Raw genomic sequence first — 19,501 nt, 5'->3', positions numbered from 1 at the left:
TGGATATGTTAAACAAGGTTAAGGCTTCCATCACCAATTTCAAAAACTGTTTCTGATATGTGACAGCCAGCAAATCAATTACCCTAGCAAATGCATTTTATTTACAAGTACAAGAGTACAGTCTTTCTTGATCCTTTGCTGTAACGGGTGATGCAGATCATACACATAAACCAATCAATCCATTAAAGAATTAAGAAAAGCAACAATCATGGATGATTTCTCTCTTAAAATTCCACGGTGAATTGAATCACCAAAACACACAAGACATTTTTCCATTAATGACTGAATATTCATGAAGATTTTTACCCTAGAGCTTTATTGACTAAAATAATTGGAGAACTTAATGGAAATCATGGTATGATAACTCACAAAATTGTCATTTTTTTCAATATCTCTATAAAGCATTGCAAGTATAAACATAATAGTCCTATTTTTCCCGTGAGTACATATAAGAGGCAAACAGAATATGAGATACATGTAAATATGATACAATGATTGATAAATAGAAAGCATAAAATTTGCACTTATACCTCTACACATAAAAGGAGGAATCATTGCTGCCAACTAGTAAATAAACTCACTGATTTGAATGTGGTTTTACGTGCAGGGCGGACCAATGGACATGTACCGAGGCCAACAAGCTGTCCCCCAGAAGTTGCAAACAACAAGGGAATCAGTATCACAGTGACCAGTAAACCCGCCATCACTTCAGGTGGTCCCCATGTATCCTCCTGTAGCAAGCACAAGCAAAACAAATTCATCCCTATACTAAGCAAAAGTTGAGTGGCAACTTAATTAATATATATTGCATTGCCTGTGATATGGATAGCAATTAAACATTATTAATCTCAAATATCAAATAAAATTAGTAAATTCCTTAGGGAATGACAATAAAAATGAATGAATGAATATTTATTATTCTCTGGTAAAAACCGATAAGAGCAGAGAAAATAAAATACATAAAACGTTCTGCTCTGAAACATAATATCATTTTGACAAAATATTCCATATCAATGATACATAAATAAATATATGGCTTTGAAGAAATCATAGCAAGGCTTAACCAGAAAAAACATGTTTGTACAAGAACAAAATAAAATATTCAATGTCAATAACACAAAAATATAATTTTTAACACAAATTATAATAAAAACATACCTAAACTGAAAGTTTTGATAGCAACAAAGAATAAGAATGATAAAAAACTTAAATCCTGGTTTTCAAGTAAGAGTACAGTCTTCCTTTAAATTATTTAAGTGGTTGATGTTTTCATATCTGGCAGTGGGGAATTCTATAATCTAGATGCAGTAAGTTGATATATATTGGGGCAGGCTTGGGGAATTTGAAGGTCAAAATCATAACGATGACATAATGCTAACGATTATGTAATGGGCACGGAGATTTGGGAGTTACAAAAATATTCAGGTAAAGTTATAGAGAATATGATATTTGTTTGAGCTAGAAATAAGATCCATAGATGCTTATATGATACTCATCGAGATACCTGTTTTCCTTCAAGGTTAATGTTAATTGGTGACAAAGAATAAAGTTGAAATGAAGAACACATTAAAATTGAGATTTGGAAACCTGAAGGCTCACCCAACCTCATAACCTTACAATCCATATAATCCTACCTTAAATAATATAGCACTAAAAATGATAAATTTACCATTCCACCATGACTAGCTTTTTGGGGTCATAAAAAATGCTGATTTTTAATTCTTTTAGTTTATAACTCCAGTTTTTTTAAACCTCACTCATCTTCCATCCTTATTTAAATTTCTACACGCTATTACTTGTACTGAGTGCCTCTTTTGACCCTTTATTTTAATATACTAATTTTTTTGATTCCCCCTCTAGGAATTTTTCATTGTCTGAACCATGAAACCCTTCCCCACGCACGTGGGAAATCCTTGTGCACCAATCACTCGTTGTGTCCAATTTATGCTGCTGTATCATTTAAGTCTAAGGAGATGTTTATCAAATATAAATGCTCACGCGACCATAATGCAAGTCTTGTAAGCTCCATGGGCGGATCTAGGGAGGAGGGGGTCACGGGGGCATGTGCCCCCCCCCAGACCCTTAAAAAATATGCAAGACTTTTTTTATATGCTCCCATTATCATTGTGTTTGTTTTGTATTACGAGGTATCCTTGTCCCCTCCTTAGAAAGAAATTCAGGATCCGCACTTGGTAAGCTCATAGTAAACATTTATTTTACAGAGATATTTTAGCGTTCAATAGCCAATTTCAATGGCTACATTGCAATTGCCTGAAAATATGAAGTACGACCAAAAAGCCTTGGAAACTCACTGAATGGGACCCGTCCATAAAGGGCGACTGTCATTCATGGCAGCGAGGTCGGCAATGTACTAAAGGTTGTCAGCATGCAAAACCGTAACAGAGTATTATCAGCTGCAGCATTCAAGAAAGAAGACCAAGAAGATGGAGGAAATTAATGCAGCAGCAAATGTTGGGTGTAGCGTTCAAATCATTGCGTGCTATCACCGAAAGGCAGCACCTCCTGGAGGGAGACAGGCGGAGGACCCTTGGCGCCGGCAGGGTAACGGTACCCTGAGGATTTGGCACCCTTCTCCGAGGAGTAGCGTCCATGAGCCCACGCGAGAGAGACCTGCGAAGCCATAGCACGGAACTGCAACTGAATCCGCGGACATCGCAATTCACTGATTCCCGGAGTGCGACTCGAGTGTATCCGTGGCGAAATAAATTTATATACTGTTCATTGTTACTTAGGGCTTAGTTATTTTGCACAAAAATAACCCTTAGAGACCCTAAATTGGGTTATAGAATGTGAAGACAATGGTGAGGGCAAGAAAGCTAAAAAATATCTAATGGTAAACGAAATATGAGAATTTGGATTAGGAATTTAGAACGTCTGGGGAGAGAAAAGAGTGGAATTTTGCAGAAGAAACAAGTCATTCATAACAAACACATGGTTCAATCAACATAAAGGGTGTGGATACATATGGAAAAGTTCAGGAGATACAGGGGGGATATTAGATAGTTTACATCATGGTAAGACAGGTTTAGGAATAGTGTGAAAAATTCGCCCAGCTTCCCTGCTGCACATGTGGATTTACAAGAAACCTAGTGCAGTGGCACAGCGAGGGGGGGGTTTGGGGTAAAAAACCCCTCCCCAGAGCTCAGAGAAATGTTTAAGTTCAATCCATTTAACTTACATTGGATCAGTATTACTTATAGAATAGTGTTAAGATTAATCAAATATCTCTCTTAAAGCGGCAAAGCATTTTGAACCATTAATCTTAAAATTTTCTGGAGGAGGGCCCCCGTAACTCCCGCTTACCCCGGAGGGTATGCAATACCCTCACTCTCCAAAGTATTAATTGCGTCTAAAACACCCCTTAGCATTAGCTGCGCCCCTGACCTAGTGCATATGAAATGCAACGAAATATTGAAAAGACTTACAAAAATTATGAAGGCCGATAACCGAGGGAATGGTAAAAGGAATGGAGGTGAGAAGGAAGTGGAAGAACGTGGGCCCAGAGCAGGGCATAAAACTGGGGTAGGATTGGTAGGAAAGACTGTGAGGAAATTAAAAAGTTTCAAAAGGGAGAATTATGCCCATTGTACAATTGTAGTGCAACGCGCTTAATTCTCCCTTTTGAAAATTTAAGCTTAAAAAAAAACTTAAGTTTAAGTCGGCATCAGTCGGCAAAAGAGGGAAACTAAAGAGTCACGTCCAAAATTAAGGCAAAAGATGGAAGGATGCTTAACCGAGGGAGAGGAGGTCCAGAGTAGATCAGTGGCGGAGCCAGGGGGGGGGTCCCGGAATAAAAAAACACAATTATTTTCCTTCATAAATGAAACCAAATATTGAAAAATCATTAATTTACTAAATACTTCTATAACAAATTAGGTTTTTTCGATTATGAAAAGTGTTAAAATTAGTTAAAAACACAGTACTTAGTACACTGTTTTTAAAAAAATTTCCACCCTGGTTTTGGACCCCCCCCCCCCCCCTCACCGAACGAAATCCCTGGCTACGGCACTGGAGTAGATAGAAGGAATATGTGGAAGACCTGTATAACAGAAACTGTGAACAGGCCGGAAAGAATGAATTTAGAGGAGGAAAGTGCAGTGGAGGAGGATAATCTTGGGCCGGGGATCTTAAAAGCGGAAATTGAGAGAGTCCTTTGTGGCATTTTTTAGTGTCTCCCCCCCCCCCCCCCCCCCAAAAAAAAATTTCTCTCCCGCAAAGGACTTTTCGCGGTAAGGTTTTTCGCGCAAAGGATTTTCGCGCAAAGGCCCCGTAGCAAAAGGCCCTGTCTCGCAAAATCCTGTCTCCGGAAAATCCTGCCTCCGGAAAGCAGCATCCGAAAGCAGCATCCGAAAGCAGCACCGAAACCAGCCCCGAAACCAGCCTACCTGCAATCCAAGACTTATATAGGACTACTGCGGAGGAATACTTACTCCTTGGCAAGCAAGGGGAAATCGGTGCTAAGTCCATAGTATTGCACTTTGGAGTGAGAAGTTTTACCATAGTCTTATCACAACTCTCTCTCCCTCCAACACCTCACCCCACTATGTCTCTCCCCTCCTTGTGTTCCAATGAATATCCCTCTGATTCGACTGATGTCTCCAACCCAGAAGTTTGAGGGGCTGGCTGATATGTTGTTAACTCCAACCCAGGGACGAGGTTTAGCGGCGCAGCCTGTCAACAGGGGCAGTGGCGCAGCGGATGAATTCGCCCTGGCTACCCCTCCGCTGCTTGGAAAAACCCCTCCCCTCAAAATCCTGTCTCGTCTTGTAATAGGAAAGCTCTCTTCTGCTCGAGCCCTGGTAGTGGACGCATGGCTAGTGAGAAATGGCAAATTTAGAGAAATTATACTGCTGGTATTTAGCTGGTAATGTTTCCTATGGGATCATGAATTACTATCATTGTTTTTTGTAATACTTCTGATTTTGAATACTAATTGGAATAGATTTTGAACGAAAATACTCGTAAATTTTTGGAAATCTTTTCTTGTGAGCTGATTTTCTTGTTTGTGGAGTCTTTCCCTGATCCAGCTTGTGACCGACGGTTGGAGTTTTTCCTATGTCTTGGCTTACGTGAACAATCGACCAGATTTAGCGACGTAACGCCACACCTTTGTGACATGAAGGCTAGGAAAGCGGTTGGCACGGACAATAATCCATGTGAGCTTCCGAAGAATTTAGTAAGAAAGGGTTTTTCGAACTAGTTAGCAGGATCTAGGAGGAGGGATGTTGGCTGGAGCATTTCGTGAAAACTTTTCTAATTCCGCTACAAAAAAAAGAAAGCTGTAGAATGCGGAGGTCATACGACTATTAGGGCCCCCGCGCACTGGCAACTTTTACAGAGCAACTATTTAGTTGCTTTGAGGAAGTCCGTATGAAACACACGGCAGTTGCAGCAACTAAAAAGTCGCCTGTGCGCGGGGCCACAATCAATTCCGTGTGTTTCATTTGAACTTCCACAGAGCAACTAAATTGTTGCTTTGTAAAAGTTGCCAGTGCGCGGGGGCCCATAGGGACTTCCTCAAAGCAACTATTTTGTTGCTTTGAGGAAGTCCCTATGGAACACACGGCAGTTGCGGCAACTAAAAAGTTGCCCGTGCGCGGGGCCACAGTCAATTTCGTGTGTTTCATTTGAACATCCACAAAGCAACTAAATAGTTGCTTTGTAAAAGTTGCCAGTGCAAGGGGGCCCTTAGACTAGTATCGCACGCAGCGAGCGTGGTACTGAGGATATCAAACAGACAAATCGAGGCGAGGGCAAGCGAATATTTGATTTTTAGAGAAGATCAGTTTGGTTTCAGAAAATGAAAGTCAACTCGTGACGCAATAGCGATAATGAGGCAAAGAGAAACCTAGAGTATGATCAGGAGCCCTATCCAGTAATTACGTCCCCTCGTTTCCGAAATTTCGGAATGAAACTTTCCGTCTCCGATTCGCTTGCCGCCACTAGGAAGCGCATTTGTGCTATCCGTAATTCTAAACGCACTGCATTATTGAAAAGCGATAATGCTTATAAAGCCATAAACGCTTTCAACTGTTTTCGCCTGTAACTTTATTTAATTCCTAATTCAGATCGGATCCTTGATTTTCGATCCTGGATCTTTCGGATCGGATATTTTCGGATCCAAATGTATTTTACTGCAGTTCTTGCTTTGAACGAAGTAATTATTCAAGTTTATTCTGGGTACGTACAATCGAAGGAATGCTTTTTAAATTTTCATACATATTTAAATATTTTTATAAATTAAAAATCATTTTTATTCGCTTTCAAGTTGTTTTTTTAAACATCTTTACATGCTCTGGACCGAAACTGTTACGCTTGGGTTTGGAAATGAAAATAGGAAAAATCTTCGGATAAACCACTGACCAATGGCGTAGGACAATAATCGCATGCGACAGCACATTCGAAGAGAGAATCGGAACTCTTTCCACCCTTATGGGGCGTTGCATTCACTGAAGCTATTATTAAAAATTCCCGATCCAGATCCGATGTCTTCCGCGACTTTGGATCCAATGTATCCGATGAAGGGCAATATCCGCGGATATTTGAATCCGAGGTATCCGATCCGACCATCCCTAATTTTTAGTAAACATACTTTGCCAGTATGGCAAATTACTTGTAACTTCTTACCAGCTTTTGCAGTACAACTTTCGCGGTAAAAGTATTCCATAACTTACCAGCTGCGGCACATCTTTTTCGGATTCCGAGAAAAAGAAAGTCATTTTCCGAGACCCTCCTTCTCATCGGGCGTCCTCGGAAGAGTTTCCTTTACGGAAAAAAAGGCATCGATTGGAGGGATAGGCGACTCATTCGTAAACTGTACAATGTACATGGCCAAGACTGCGCAAGTGAGGGTAGCGGACGGAGAATCTGGGTGGGCAAGCATTGACCGAGGAGTGAGGCAATGTTGCCCACTATCACCGTCGCTTTTTAACGTGTACGCTGAGGAGATGGTAAGAGAGGCGTGGGATGAGTTGGAAGCTGAAGTAAAAGTAGGGAAAATGATGTTTATATCAATGTTGTTCGCGGATGATCAGGCATTGATTAGCCAGTCAGCGAGAGGACTGCAGCCTCTAGTGGATGCGTTATACGAGCGGTGCGAGGAGTATGGGATGATGATTAATCTCAAGAAGACCAAGGTTATGCGGTTTCGTATAGTATCCAGAGGCAGATAAAAATGGGGGTAACGGGGGGCGCGCTTCCCCTTTTCAGGGCCGCCCGCATTGCCGAACATTGCAGAACCGCAATAGTAACTTTTCTATATCATAATATGGTATCATCTTTTATGTGTGTATAATCAGTTTTGATAAAACTTTCTTAAACTTTGCATGCGACTTGATTATTTTTTATGACGATAAAAGTAAAGGTGGCTCAAAATATCTTTCGTGCCCCCTACCCCATTAAGTTCCTTTCTGTATCCGCTGCTGAAGGTATTGCGAGCAAAGAATGCGAGACTGAAGGTAAAAGTGGGAGGGTAAAAATTTGATCACGTGCAGCAATTCAGCTACATATTTGGGAAGCACAGTATAGGAAAACTGATACAGTAGGAAGGACATCAGGAAGAGAATTGCGTTAGCAAAGGAGGCGTTCGTGGACAGGAAGGAGCTCATGAGAGGATCGTTGTGTAAGAGTTAAAAGAAAAGGTTAGAGATGAGTCTAATCTGGATTGCAGCGCATAGCAGCGCGGTAACATGGAAACTTAAAAAGGAGGACGAGAAAAGACTCGAGGCGTTGGAGATGTTGGTTTGGAGAAGAATTGAGAAGGTGAGGATGAGGAACGACGAAGTGCTGGACATGGTGGTTTAAGAGAGGCAGCTTCTAGATGAGATACGGAAGAGACAAATATTATGGATGGAACGTGTAGGTACTTGACGTGACGGGACGGGATGTTGAAAACAGCGTTAGAGGGTAAAATGTTGGGTAAACGAGAGACAGGAAGAAAGAGAATAGGTCTTTCAAATAGAATAAAAGGGAATAGCTCTTATTGTGAATTGATGAGGGAAGTTCACGAAGTGCGGGGATACTCCCAGAATAGTTCTTTAGTATTCCATGGAAACCTCCCTAAATTGGTAGAGTACTTCAATAATAATAACAACGTTGTGTTAGAATCTTAGACGGCTGTTTTTTGCATTTAAAGGGTGTGACCCAATTACCAAGTACCAGTAATTTTATAATATTATGGTCACTAAGGTTCGTTTTACTTCCAAAGCCTTCGGGAATAGCCCCTCATCATAGGCCTCTCATGATTATCAAATAGCATTTCCCGCGTCAGGTCAAACTCATAAGAAATTGCTGGACCTTCGCTGGGAAATTCAGCTAAGAATTCCTGAAGTTGATGGACATTAAAAGGGTGCACGAGCGAATGGATTGCCGTTTTTTTTGTACCCGGAAGGTAAATGGATGGTTTACTATATACCCGCCACTTTATGACGAGAAAAATCCTCCTTCAATTTCGGTTTCTTTGCTTAAGTGGCCGAGGAATCTCTAATACCGTGCAGTGCCCCCGAGTCACCAGGTGTGGGGGTCAAGTGGTCACTAAAACATTACCTCAGTCATTGGCTTTCCTCAACTGGTTGATTCTCTATAGCGGAAACCTGAGGAGTTTGTTTATCGGTTCGTATTTCATGGCAAAGTCATTTTATCGTAAATCACCTCCATAACCTCAGACCGGGAGACGCACTTGCACGGTTGATTTCCATAACGGAATTAAAAAAAAACACTCCCCAAGGTCTCGACCCAGAGTCGTCAACGATTTTGGGTTTGCTGAAAACATTAAATGCATGACATCAGCCGACCTCATTTCAGCCGTTAGTATCACTGCCACCATTTCAGTCAGGGACCTTCATTCCCGAGCCTGTTTCCAAATCACGAAGATATGAGAAAATCCCTCCCATTTATAGCATTATTTTTTGTATCATAAATTAATACTAAATGACATTTTTAACTGGCTAGTCAATTACTTTTCGCCCGTACAAAAATCGATAGCGCTACCCATAAAACAATAAATTTCCTCATACACTATCGCGACACACAGCTTAAAATCAAGAGAAGGCATCACTCCTTCTAGAATAATCGAATTCTGCATTTTTGCGACAAATTACTCGCATAGGATTTTTCTTACGATCTTATATTGAGTAGAAATTTGCCAGCACATCGGAAAAAACTGGGGTAAAATTTTCCAATTTTGTGATCCAAAACATTTCAATACGATTGCGTAATTTTTAAACTAAATTATAACAATGTTTACTACGGGTGTTACAATTTTTATATCAATCAAAATTATACATTTTATTACGGGTGTTTACCCATTAAAATAATTAAAATGAAAAAAATTATTTGAAAATAAAATACTACTTACTTAGTACATTATTGCATGGCTAGGACAATTATCGAGGACAAATAAATAAAGTATGAAGCATAAGAACTAAATTCATAAATAATACGAATATGTAGTCTGAATTGGTTGCATTGGAGTATATTCTGTGTTAATTCAATTGGAGATATTACAGACATTCCCGGAAACATCCATTAATTTAGCCCTTGTGAGTTTCTCGCGATAGGTCAGTGATGTCTGATTCCATTTATCAAATCGGTATTCAAGTGATTAGCTTGATGAACACTCTGTTTCTTTACCGCAGCTTCAGCGATGTCTTTCGGCTTGTTATCTTTTCTTGAGAAATGACGTTGCCGCGATATTAAATTGTTCAGCATCAATCCGTTTGAAATTTTTGAGCAGCGGAAATACTGGAATATCCGATTATGGTACTAGTATATTCGTACCACATTTCGGATAATATGAGTAAATTTGAAAGACGCGCGAACGCAGAATATGGAAATGGCATCCTGGATTGTGGTCTCATTTCAATCGAAGGAGATAAGAGTATCATCGAAAAAACTACAAGAAGTATTTTTTCCTGCATTATACTCTAAGGAATGAACCAATTCTAATGATCAAATTAGTAATAAATAAGGTGTCTTGCCGATAGTTCCGAATGGACTTTGGTGTTTCGTGCTTAACCTTCATCGGAAGTTTCTTAACTGAAGCACCAACGTCAACTATGTTACATTAGAGTGACTGCAAATATAAACTTTTCAAAATGTTTTCAAGTATCTTACCTACTTGTCTACTCTTATAATGGACATCAAACAAAGATATTTTAATCAAATCAATAGTGCGCCACAATGAGAAGAAAACAGAAAATAATTACTCGAAAAGCACTAGCATTTACCCAAACGTTTTCCCAAGGGTCATTATACAGCATAGATATACCTAAAACAAGCTACGATTAATATTAACGATAACGAAGCATGAGCGACGGCTTTCTCAGCTAACCCATAGGCTCAGTCTATGTTTAGACTGTGCTTAGGCTGTGCCATAGGTCCATTCTTTAGGCAATGTTAAGGCACCTGGGAGTAGAGCAATCGAGCAATCCCATGCCACCGTAATCTAGCAAGCAAGCTGCATGCGGCCAATTCACTAAATAAATTAACTTTGCGCTGGTAAGTGGGCCACGCCGAGTCTGATCAAAATGATAACGTGAGTCTGTTTATCGTTATTGCGTATAGTCATTAATTAATCTTCATTTTGCATTTAAATTCGATTTGAGCTCAGAATGTAAGTGACCACTTCGCGACGTAATTAGAGACCATCGATACGGAAGCATGCTCACAGTCCCTCGCAATTGAATTCCAAGTTCAGCGCACAGCTCGAGTTGAAGATCGCCTTCTGTGGGAAGGAGGTAATCTGGAGGCCGATACAAATAAAAACGAGTAGAGATGTGCTGAAGGTTGTTGTTCTAGGGACGGGCGATATCATGGCGGTGCCTTTATTGATCATGGGAAGGAGCGGACGGTTCGGTCGGCTCCTTAGTCTTCGCCCACATCTTCGCCCTCTTCCCCGGAATGCTTCCGGATCGCCGCGAGGGGTCTGCGCACAGATGAGAGGATTTTATTCTCGATGTGAATGCTGAGATAACTTTGGATGATGAATGGCAGTCACGGTTTTCGTACGAGGCATTTTAATACGTCAAATACCTGTTGAATGAAACTCGGAGCAGGGAAGCAACGAGGCTTCGACTCTATGACTCAAAGGAATTCCAGTCGGAAGGGCAGAGATCATTCAAAAATATTCTCTCATCCAATCCAGATATGGACCCATATCCATATCTGGATTGGGTGAGAGAATAGTTTTGAATGATCATGAGTCTAGGAGCAACTTCAAAGGCCACACAGTAAATACGATGGTATGATGCTCTGAATAAATGTAAACTAGAGCGCTCATATAAAATCGTATCCGGCTCGATTTTGTGGAAGTTCTTTATATCCATGATAAAAATCCATGATGACACTTACGTGTTGAAACCATGGTCGGTTGCTGAGTTGACATTGAAAGTGTGGACATTACCATTGTGTTATTCTTTTTATCATGGATAGAGCGCTCATGTTGGCTGTGCACTGTGCAGTAAGGCCATTTTAACAAGAAGGATAAGTAATTCAACTCTGATAATTTTTCTAAAAACTGACATACTAAAAAATCGCTATTCACTATTGACATAAACTCAGTTTTGGAGGGCTATCCTGGTTTATACTTTTACTGACGAAATTCTTCCGCTTTAAGCTAATTATCCGAGTTAACCAGAATGCATAGCGCGCCGGCGGCTTCACCAGCCTTAAGGCCGTTTTACACGGTACACGGAATTGCGAAATCTGACGTACCTGCGAAGGCGCAATCAAAATTACGTCGTGTAAAGCGGTGAATTGCTAGAACACATGCGAGAATGCGTGGATGCGAGACGGCAAAATAGCCCCTTTTCTAATTTCGTTCATGCATTCGCGCATTTCCACGCCATTTTAGATATTAATGCAGCTCTGGCCTGCGCAATTCCGTGCCCCTCGTAAAACGGCCTTTAGAAAGTTTCGAGTGACAGTGACGAAGAATTTGAGCATAATTATAGCAGCGAGCAGGGTGCAGATTATTTTGGCATGTGCAATGATGTCCATTACGTCACTCATATCGAAGTGACGAAGGAATCGGCTTAGGCCATTATCACTCTCATTGAGCAAGTCTTGGAATTTTATACAAATAGGTCACGTAATGATAAATACCTATATTAAGTTTTAGAATAAAATCACAGCATTAATGACAAAGAATCACGGTAATTATCTCTTCATGATGTCTATTTACATGTGTCTACCCCGACCTTATGAAATGCTTATGTTGGTGGCGATAACTTCTTGGGTCACGAAAAAGGGATTGAGTGTATTCCCTGGGCTAAAGTAGCGCAATTCTGGTGAGTTTTTTTATTCAAATATCGAGAGTTTTTTCTCGTGATTATTGTCACGCTTCGTGCCGCACTTCGAGTTTTCAACGCCACCTTGAACGAAAACTAACGTATGTAACCATGGGGCCGTCGTATGAGTTACGAGCCAACCTTAACTTAAATTGTGACCAAGGAAGAAACCTTAGCTCTTTTAAGTGTCTTTGGAAACCTCTCGTGTCTATCTAAAGTTTTTACTCCACAGACGCGGTGGATTATAGACAACTGGATTACCGTACGTCCAAAATTGTTCACTCTTTACATATTTTCCCAAAAAGGTTTAATCGTGACTCAAGCTGTTTAAGCTATAAGTAGCATAATAATGTCGAACGTCTTATTTAGCTGTTTTTTATATGCATTATACATATTCGCTCCAGGAATTTGGTCACCGATGACGTAGTTAGGTTTTGAAGTGCCTTTGCAACATCTGCTTCAGAATGATATTGAAAACTTCGGCCAGTATTTTATTCCTCACTTTTATGGCAACCACATCTCTCTGAAATGTATTTCTAAAATCATTAGAAATGATTATCGAGGCTGGTTTCATACTAAAGAATGAATTTCATCAGATTATAGGATAATACTAATTTAGGGAGGAAGTATGAGGGAAGTGCAATAATTGAACACTATAATCCCATATTTCCATCGAACAAATGTAGAATAGAAATGAAGCGATTATGAACTTGCAAATTATGTAACTAACCGTGCTTGCGTTATTGTTTTATTTTTATGTTGATCATGTGCTATCTCTACCGTTTACTTCACATTTCCAGTTATTTATTTTCCAGAAACCAAGCTGTATCACCACTGAGTCAGTTGCTACCCACATTAAGATTTTATGTCACTGGTGGTGATCAGCTAAGTTAAGTAGACTTCTATGCAGTTAGACAGCCAATTGCTCACAGAATAATCCCAAGGGTTAGTTGTTCCATGGATTCTCTACATCCAGCTTACACAGGTATGAAAAATAACCCACAAGCAATCCTGGATACCCAAATGGCGCTTTATGTCATTTCAAGTCTTCCAAAGGCTATGGGAAAAATTGATTGCACGCACATGAGAATAAGATCCTCGGGTATTTTCACAATATGCCATGCTACAGTTTACATCTAGAAGAGTTTACAGTTTTATTGAATAATAAATATGAACGAGTTCAGTTTTAATTTTCCTATCTATGCTGATTTGAGGTGCCCTTCGCCCCGCTTTGGCCCAAAGCCCTGAGAACTGAAAGGGGGTGATAAGATTTTTCCCGTACTTGGGGTATGCGATTTGGGATCAAGTAGGACAAACCTCCCCACATTTCCAGCCCGCTAGAGGCCCACCAGGGCCGGCTAGATCGAAAATACGATTTTCACTCTTTTTTTAATGTCCCAGTCAAGAAGGCATGTTTTTTAATGCAGTTTTGGCATTTGAAACCTTATTTAATGGAGCAGATTTCCAATTGTTTTCAAGAACTTTGAGCAGGACAAGAAGGTATGGCGTTGATTTGAAACTTTCTAACGTATGTTTTTATAAAATAGGGCCAAAAAGAAAAAACGTTTTCTGGAGGTGTTTTTAATACCTTTCGGCTGGCGTATTGAAAAAATAATTTTTAGGTGGTGGAACATCGCGAAAAAAGGCGATTTTGGCCATTTGGCTCTATGCTCTGGCCCTCCATAATACCCCTTTTTATTTATTATAGTATTCTACCGATTAAGGTGCCGATCATATCAGCGCAGTGATGAAAAGATGAGGGATTTCATCAATTCTACGTTTGTCGCACGCCAACGAGCCGACGCACAGTGGGCTGAAATCGAAAAAAGCTGGCCAAAAATGATTTATTTCACTTTTTAATTTGGAAAAAACTATTATATTTTCAAATTATAGAATGATCAGTGACCACATTACTGAAATAATTTTATTTATAACTAATTTTTTTTAAGCAGGAGACATCTGTCAATTTAATGAAAAATGATCGCAAAATTTTTTCCCCATTTTTTGAAAAAATTGACTGAAGTTTTTTTTCTACTGTTGCGTTATTTTTAAAAACGCCTAAATTTAAATCATTATATAATAGAAATTAACATTTTTAGAATCCATTATAGTGAAATTTTTAATTCTAGCGACAATATTTATAAGTTTTATTTAAACAATTAAAATGTCCTATTTTTCATGTATTTTTAACATAATGCAGAGAAAAACTTGATGTTTTTCACTTTGCTTCACGAAGTGTTTAGTACCACATTATAAAACGAAGTGTCAACTTTAGTTATCAATTGAAAAATCCTGCCCCAATTTGCCACCCCGCCTCTCCCATCAAGTTACGTGCATGAATGTCCAACCGCCCGACGCGGTGGTTAGATGCTAACCTTTGTTCAGACTTAGCTGTAGTCGACGATAATTCGCCAAAAGTGAGCCGAAATTACACTTGTCTACACTTATAAACTCTGTATACATTTAGCATGCCATATTAGTCTTATTGTACCAATTTTTCCAAGAGCACATTACGATTTCCTTCATAAGTCATATAATGGACTCAACGATTGCGCCGGCAAGTAATATTCTTGTCCCGGGAAGCGGGCGGCTGCAAATAATTATATATTAATTCTTGGAAAGCCCAATTCTTAACACTATACACTCGCACATTCTGATATCCGTACCTTAGAGTATATAGTTCAACAGAGGTGGCGTGACGTATTCTGGGTGAAGCCAGGCTGAAAATCCTTCCGCCATATTGAGTGTCCGTGGAAACCCTGTATTCCTGAAGAAAACGTGCGACGGGATTACATGAATTTACGGAGATATCTTCAGCTTCCTTGGTTAACTTTAAGTAATAAAGGTAAGTAAAAATATAGTGATTACTTTTAAGAAATATGCAATATCTATAGTGAACAGTAATTTGTGTAATAATGGTGAAAATTCCTCTCTTCTTTCTTTCTCGTAGATGGTCGCCTGCGCTGCCTATGGCTGCAATAATCATAAAGATAAAAAGAAGCCTGGAGTTACGTACCACAAGTAAGTACGATTAGCCTAGAAAAATTAGTAATTTATTTTAATAATTTTCATTTATCGTTGAAAGCTTTGCTGGTAAGGTAATGATCGGAGCACATGGCGTATGATTCAACCATTGATGAAAACCATTCGTGTTGTGTTTTAATAATGTTTTATTGTTATTATTATTTGTTATTGTAACTTTTATTGTTGATTTTATTATTTTTATTGTTGATTGATTAGTTAGTAGTATTAACTTAACAGCACCATTAAGAAGTTACTCAATCCTAGTTTCATAGGGTATTATACTGATAGTTTTGTACTTGTGAGGTCCGATTTCATTGGAATTAATATCAATTGTGGTAACAGTTAACTTCGTGGGTCTTAGTTGAGTGAGCAACTTTTCTTCCGTCTTTCAGGTTTCCAAAAAGAGAGGAAAGGCGAGCAGCATGGGTTAAGGCAGTAAGAAGGGAGAACTGGAGTCCAAGCTCAGCAAGCGTGCTCTGTTCAGAACATTTCCGACCTGAGGATATGGACAGAACATCCTTGTGCTACGTGAGGTTGCGAGAGAATGCGATTCCTTCTATATTCCCTGCCTTCCCATCGTACTTGAAAACTGTAAGTACTGAACTCGTTTGAGAAAATTTGTATAGTATCATGCATTGGTATTTAACAATATCAAATAATAAATAGTACACTACAAGGACTGATTTTTTTGACCTTGGTCCAATTAAAAAAATATTGAGGTTCTATGTTAATTATTGAACTGGTTTTTTCTTTGACACTACCCACTGTCCATAAATCTAAATTCTTTAAACATGTACATTATCATAAAGTATTTAAGTTTTTTAAGTCACTAGCAAATCCCTATACCATTGAGATTGTGTCTTTTATTGACGTTTCCCAAAAATCACAGCTAAAGCCAAAATCTGAAGTAAACCATGAGGTTTTCAGAACTAATACATGAATTCCAGTCATTACTACAAACATCTCTGAATGATTGTTGTCAGCGTTTTATTGGAAGTGATGTTTAGATTTACAGATCTTAAATCCTACCAACTTGAGGGTTCATTAATATGCTGCTCTACAGAAGCATATTTTTGAAGAATTATTCCAGTTGCTTTATTGTTCTGTTATTATTTTAATAAAATAGGTTTGTCATGTTACTTGGTATTTCTAAATGATTGCATATTCAAAGAAAATCCTTATGTTATATTTGCAAACTGGACGTGTTTATCAACTTGCAATTTTTTATATTTATGAATTGTTGTCCTCTTTAGCTAAAGGTCTTGCTGTTTTTTTTAAATTCAGTTCTGTATTTACATATAGTTCAATGAATTATGTTACTACATAGCTTAAAAGTCTTCATGCATGCCAAGAGAAATAAAAGTAACATGGATAATGTAGCCACCATAGTAGCTATTTTCATTCAGTAGTCTTTAGCTCATTTATGCTCATATATAGGATAAGGAGTCATGATTGGATAATCAAAAATAGTTTATTTCCTCCCACAGCCTTCAAAACAGAGGAGACAGGTGACTAGGAGGAAGATTCCAGAGGTTCAGGATAGTCAACCTCCCTCTGATGCAGTGGAGGCAATGCAGATTGATACCCCTGAGGATACACTGGCTCCTGTTGCTGATCCTGCTACTCCCAGCACTTCCCATGATTGCTGCAATGAAGTTGCAAAACTCAGGAGTGAGTTGAAGAGAGTCCAGGCCCTGTATTTAAGTGCCAAGAGGAAGGTAAAAGCCCTTCAACAGTCTAAACGAAGGCATGTTAAGAGACAGGCTAAGCTTTCAAAAGTATTGGCCACTTTAAAAAAGAAAAATTGTGTGAGTGTAGATGGCCTAAATATTTTAGAGAACATTTCAGGTCAATCTAAAGAATTGTTGAACAGGCTTCTTTTGCCTGTAAATGGAAAGCCTCATGCTAAGAAATATGGAGCAGAGCTGAGAGCATTTGCCCTTACTTTAAACTTTTATTCCCCAAGGGCGTACAAATTTGTTCGAAAAACTTTTAATACATGTCTTCCCCACCCTCGTACCATTAGTAAATGGTATAGCTCCATGAATGGGAGTCCCGGAGTCACGATGGAGTCGCTAAATACTCTAAGACTTCAAGTTAACCAATCGAAGTATCCTATTTATTGTACATTGTTAGTTGATGACATGGCTATTAGAAAACATGTTGAGTGGGATGGGTTCAAGTACCATGGTTACGTGAATTTTGGCACTGAATTCAGTGATGATGATATCCCTGTCGCTAAGGAAGCAACTGTTTTCATGATTGTGGGTGTAAATGCCAATTGGAAAATCCCTGTGGCATTTTTTTTGTCAGATGGCATTAGTGGTGAGCAGCGAGCAAACTTGATGCTTCAGGTTTTGCATCAAGTGCATGACACTGGGGCAATAGTAACAGCTGTCACATTCGATGGTGCTGCAAGCAATCTCGCCATGGCAAGAACGCTAGGTTGTCAGTTTGCTCCTCCTGATTATGCAACTTATTTTGCTCACCCTGTGACAAAAAATCCTATTTATGTTTTTTTGGATCCGTCGCACATGATAAAGTTAATCAGAAATACTTTGGGGGAGAAGAAAACTTTAGTCCATGGATCCCATGCTTTAATCAAGTGGGAATTCATTGAAAAGCTAAAAGCATTGCAAGACTCAGAGGGCTTGCATCTTGCTAACAAGCTGAAGAATGCTCATGTTCATTGGCAAAAACAGAAGATGAAGGTTAAGCTTGCAACACAGCTGATAAGTAACTCTGTAGCTGATGCAATTGAATTTTGTAGTGAGCTTGGTGTGGATGAATTCCAAGGGTCAGCTCCATTGTGCCAATTCCTGAGGGTATTCAATAGACTATTTGATATTTTTAATTCCAGAAATATCCTTCAGAAGGGGTGGAAGAAACCCCTGTGCGCCTTCAATTCCCGTGAGGTGTTTGATTTTTTAACTTACGCTGACAAATATATCTCTGATATTAAAGATGATAAAGGGGTAAATATAACAATGTCAAATAGAAAAGTTGGGTTCATGGGATTCATGATAAATATAAAAAGCCTTCTTGGTTTGTACTCATCCCTTGCAGAAGGCAGTCAACCCCCCCTTAAATATATTCCAACCTACAAATTGAGTCAGGACCATATAGAAATATTTTTCTCCTGCATTAGGTCCCAAGGGGGATTCAATAATAACCCAACAGCTAGGCAGTTTTCCTCAGCATACAAAAAATTGCTGGTTCAATGCCAGGTGTCGGGCATTAGTCAAGGTAATTGCCTTCCTTTAGAGGAACTAAAGATTTTAAATGTTGGGAGTGGCAGTGGATGCAACTCTCTAGGCATTTTGAATGGCACGGCTTGTCATGGAAGTGCTGCCATTGAGGAAGATCCTACATCCCATGACCATTGCTACTTTCTTCCCCATCCCCATGATTTGTCTGAGGTAGCAGACAGTATTGTTGCCTATATTGCTGGATTTGTTGTCAGAACACTGGAGAAGAAGGTAAAGTGTGGCACTTGCTGTGCAGTATTGAGGGGTGATGGCAATGAGGCATGTGGGCTTATCCAGAAGAAGGATAGGGGTGGCCTTGTAATGCCATCTCACGATGTCGTGAAAATATGCAGACATGCAGAGAGACTTGTTCGAGCCTCTCTGCACAGTGTGAAAGTGAATATATTGTACATTGTATCCTCTGTGTTGAAGATGTTTGGAGGGAGTAATGTGTTCCATGCATTAAAGGACCATGCTCTGGAACAGGAGCCAGAAAATAATCATTGGGTTCACCTTATAAGATCTGTTTGCCACGAGTATGTGAATATAAGGCTTCACTATGTAGCAAAATGCAGGACCGAGTCCCTCCAAGCTGGCAAGATACGCCAAAAATTGAACAAAATTGTTCTTTTTAGGGGTCAATGATTATATTATGTATGTAATTATATGTAATGTATAATGTAATTATGCACATCGTGTAAATAAAATTGCTTTTGTCCAATTAAATTATTGTTTTTTTTTTTTCAATTGAATGTTAACCCAAACTGTAATTTCTCACCACATCTTCATCAGGCTATTTGGCAGGCATCAGTGTACTTTTTATCTGCATGGACTCTTCACTGTTAATCTTAGAGGTAGGTTGTGAGGCAACTCGTACTAGAATTTTGTGTTCACCCTGCTTCATTAAAGGTTTTACACGAG

General features: G+C 39.3%; 1 protein-coding gene across 1 annotated transcript in view; it reads right to left on the bottom strand.

The window, feature by feature from the left end:
• Positions 1-19,501, bottom strand: part of LOC124173966 — a 64,021-nt gene that overhangs the window by 10,256 nt on the left and 34,264 nt on the right. The window contains exon 3 of the mRNA XM_046553129.1: positions 582-731. Within this exon, the coding sequence (XP_046409085.1) occupies positions 582-731 (150 nt within the window). The remainder of the gene's footprint in view (positions 1-581; positions 732-19,501) is intronic.

The sequence above is a fragment of the Ischnura elegans genome, chromosome 2 (genome assembly GCF_921293095.1).
Source record: "Ischnura elegans chromosome 2, ioIscEleg1.1, whole genome shotgun sequence".
NCBI classification, from domain to species: Eukaryota; Metazoa; Arthropoda; class Insecta; order Odonata; family Coenagrionidae; genus Ischnura; species Ischnura elegans.
The sequence above is the reverse complement of the archived record's forward strand: the minus strand, read 5'-3'. Positions and strand labels throughout refer to the sequence as shown.